Source organism: Montipora capricornis, chromosome 8 (assembly GCF_036669925.1).
Source record: "Montipora capricornis isolate CH-2021 chromosome 8, ASM3666992v2, whole genome shotgun sequence".
Taxonomy (NCBI): Eukaryota; Metazoa; Cnidaria; class Anthozoa; order Scleractinia; family Acroporidae; genus Montipora; species Montipora capricornis.
Window position 1 is genome coordinate 10,604,611 of NC_090890.1, and position 2,970 is coordinate 10,607,580.

Sequence of the window (2,970 nt, forward strand, 5' to 3'; positions counted from 1 at the left end):
TGGATATACATGGATATACATGGGTATACATGAATATATATGGGTATACATGGATATACATGGGTATACATGAATATATATGGGTATACATGGATATACATGGATATACATGGGTATACATGAATATATATGGGTATACATGAACATACATGGGCATACATGGATATACATGGGTATACATGAATATATATGGGTATACATGGATATACATAGGTATACATGGACATACATGGGTATACATGGATATACATGGGTATACATGAATATATATGGGTATACATGGGCATACATGGATATACATGGGTATACATGAATTTATATGGGTATACATGGGCATACATGGATATACATAGGTATACATGGACATACATGGGTATACATGGGTATGTATGAATATATATGGGTATACATGGAAATTCACTGGTATATATCTTTATATATAACAATTTAGGACCTTTAATACATCCATGATATAATTACATACTATTATGATACACTTTAATAACACTACTTAAAGTACCAACCGCTCCAATTCATCCCGCGGGCTCATGTTACTTTTCAACATGGCGAGCGTCACGGACTCCAATAGCGGTGTGCGCGAATACTCGACTGATGTATCTTTGTACGAGAAAGGAAGGCCCGCTTACACTAAAGAATCCGTAGAATTTCTGCTTAGTCGTGTAGGTGTATTACCCTTTCTAGGTAAAGAGCCAACAAAACTTCTCGAAATCGCTGCCGGAACTGGGAGATTTACTCGTGCAATGGTTGAAGTGTTGACATTGAGAAAAGCCAATGTGGAAATAATCGCTAGCGATCGTCTACTCCCAATGTGTGAGGTGCTACGACGCTTTCTTCCTGAAACTGAAATACGCCAATTTCCAGCAGATAACATCGGTAAGACAAAGAGTCAAATTCTGTTAATTTGCATTGATCCAAAACAGGAAGGGGGCCATGTACGATTGGGGGGATGATCCTAAGGTACTGGAAAGTAACCGTAGGAACCTTTTATGAAAATGTTGGATGCGTTTTGAACATTTTTGTGTAACATTGTTAAAGATGGCTAACACGCTTTCGTGATTTGTATTAAATTGATGGTCAAATGCGGCAGGTTAGTTTTCAGGTTGCAGGTTGCAGGTTGCAGGTTGAAATTTACTGTGGACTGTTACATGATAGCTAACCCTTAGGCCTAATTAGGCCTACAAAACGTTTCTTTAGGGCCTGCTTAGGCCTAAAACGTTTCTTTAGCCTAATTAGGCCTAAGGTTAGCTATTCATGTAACAGGTCACAGTAAATTTCAACCTGCAACCTGCAACCTGCACCTGCAAAACTAACCTGCCGGGTCAAATGTGGATTACGACGAAACGCTGACCAAGTGACCCCTCCCAAGCTGCCACTTATCACGGAATGCAATGTAAGGCCCGGTCCAGACGTATCCGGATATTTTTGAATCCGTAACTTTTTCTTTGTGGATACACCGGCAAGATTTCCGCACAGGTCCCTACTTCATTATGCATATGGTCCTTTGTTTCAAGAAAACAATAGCGATAACAATAGACGCCCTTTGGGAGTGTAGCGCTTTGTTTGGTCTTCTTAGAGGTTTTTTCTCTAAGTCTATATGGACTTAAATAAAATCGGTAAAATTTTTGACTGAAATACGGAAAATCGAACATTTTTAATTTGAATACACTACGTGTGGATGGAAATATCTTTGAATGTGGAAAGAAAAAGTGGCGGATTCAAAAATGTCCAGATACGTGTGGACAGGGCCTAAAATAGCCTAATGTGGTTACAAAAATAAATTCACTTGGATTACATGTAGTGGCAGAACATGGACAACTACTCGTATGAAATATATTACTAAGATTAAGACAGATGGAATGAAACTTCAGGAAATGATAAAAATTATATCTATCCAAAAAGCCACTCAACCCATGATAGGTATTAAGTTTTTATATTTGTGAACATAGATTGCTGTCTTGAAAAGACATTACGTTAGAAGTTGGAATTATGTGTAGGCTTTCATCCTCCTCCTCCATTCCCCTCTTTCTCATCCCAGTACAAATTTATTAAAATACTGTTTAGTGCATACAAGCATGCATCACACTATTTGTAGGCACACGGATGAAACTATGAAATTTATACATTTAGAACAGTCTTAAGTGGTAGAAAGTGCTTGCAAAGATCCTTGGGGAATTTTTAATGATTCTGTGTAATGATCTTGGAAAAGATTCGAGTGAATATGTGTACCAAACTTTCGAGGATTTTGGCAAGAACTGCATAGCATCCTTCAAATGCATGATCAGGCAAAATCCTTGAAAATTTCAAGGGCTTTTACGAGAAAATTTGTTGTCCTAGATCTTGGCAAGAATGTTGATAATCCTCTTATATTATTATTTTGCTAGTCATGAGGCAGCTCTTGTTTGGTACAATGTGACTGGGTTACTATCCAAACTGAAAGCAAAGGACTAAACAACAGAAGCATTGGCTTCAGCTTAAAAACCAAATTATATTTATTAGCAAGCTCACTAGAGTTGCTTTAATATTGATTTTTGAGGACGCTTTTTAAGATTTTAATCTTAAAAGATTTCTTTGCAATCTTTGAATTTGTGAAGAAAGTTGAAGGAACTTAAAGGGACACTGTCACACTTATAGTTTTAGTAACACACTGATCAGCTCATGGTACATTTACTTGCTTTTCGGGATGAATGGCAAAGAGCAAGTTGTGTGCAAGCTTGAAACATTGGGTGAACATTTTCAAGTTTTTGTGTGGTAACTCATATGAAGTCAATAAAAGACTTTGGCAGACCCTTTTGATTTGGACTACTTGAATCATGTACAGCTGTAGGACATGATGTAGAAGAGATTTGAAAGCCATAAAGGAGGCCCTGACAAGGGCCTGTGCCGCTTGTGTGATCGGCTCATTCTCGGCCTTGACATCACTGTCGGAATTTTGCTGGGAAAGGATGTCTT

At 37.8% G+C, this 2,970-nt stretch overlaps 1 protein-coding gene across 1 annotated transcript in view; it reads left to right on the forward strand.

The window, feature by feature from the left end:
* Positions 1–548: 548 nt before the first annotated feature.
* LOC138059398 (uncharacterized methyltransferase Mb3374-like) overlaps positions 549–2,970 on the forward strand; it is a 3,940-nt gene continuing 1,518 nt past the window's right edge. The window contains exon 1 of the mRNA XM_068904993.1: positions 549–894. Coding sequence (XP_068761094.1) covers positions 549–894 — 346 coding nt within the window. The remainder of the gene's footprint in view (positions 895–2,970) is intronic.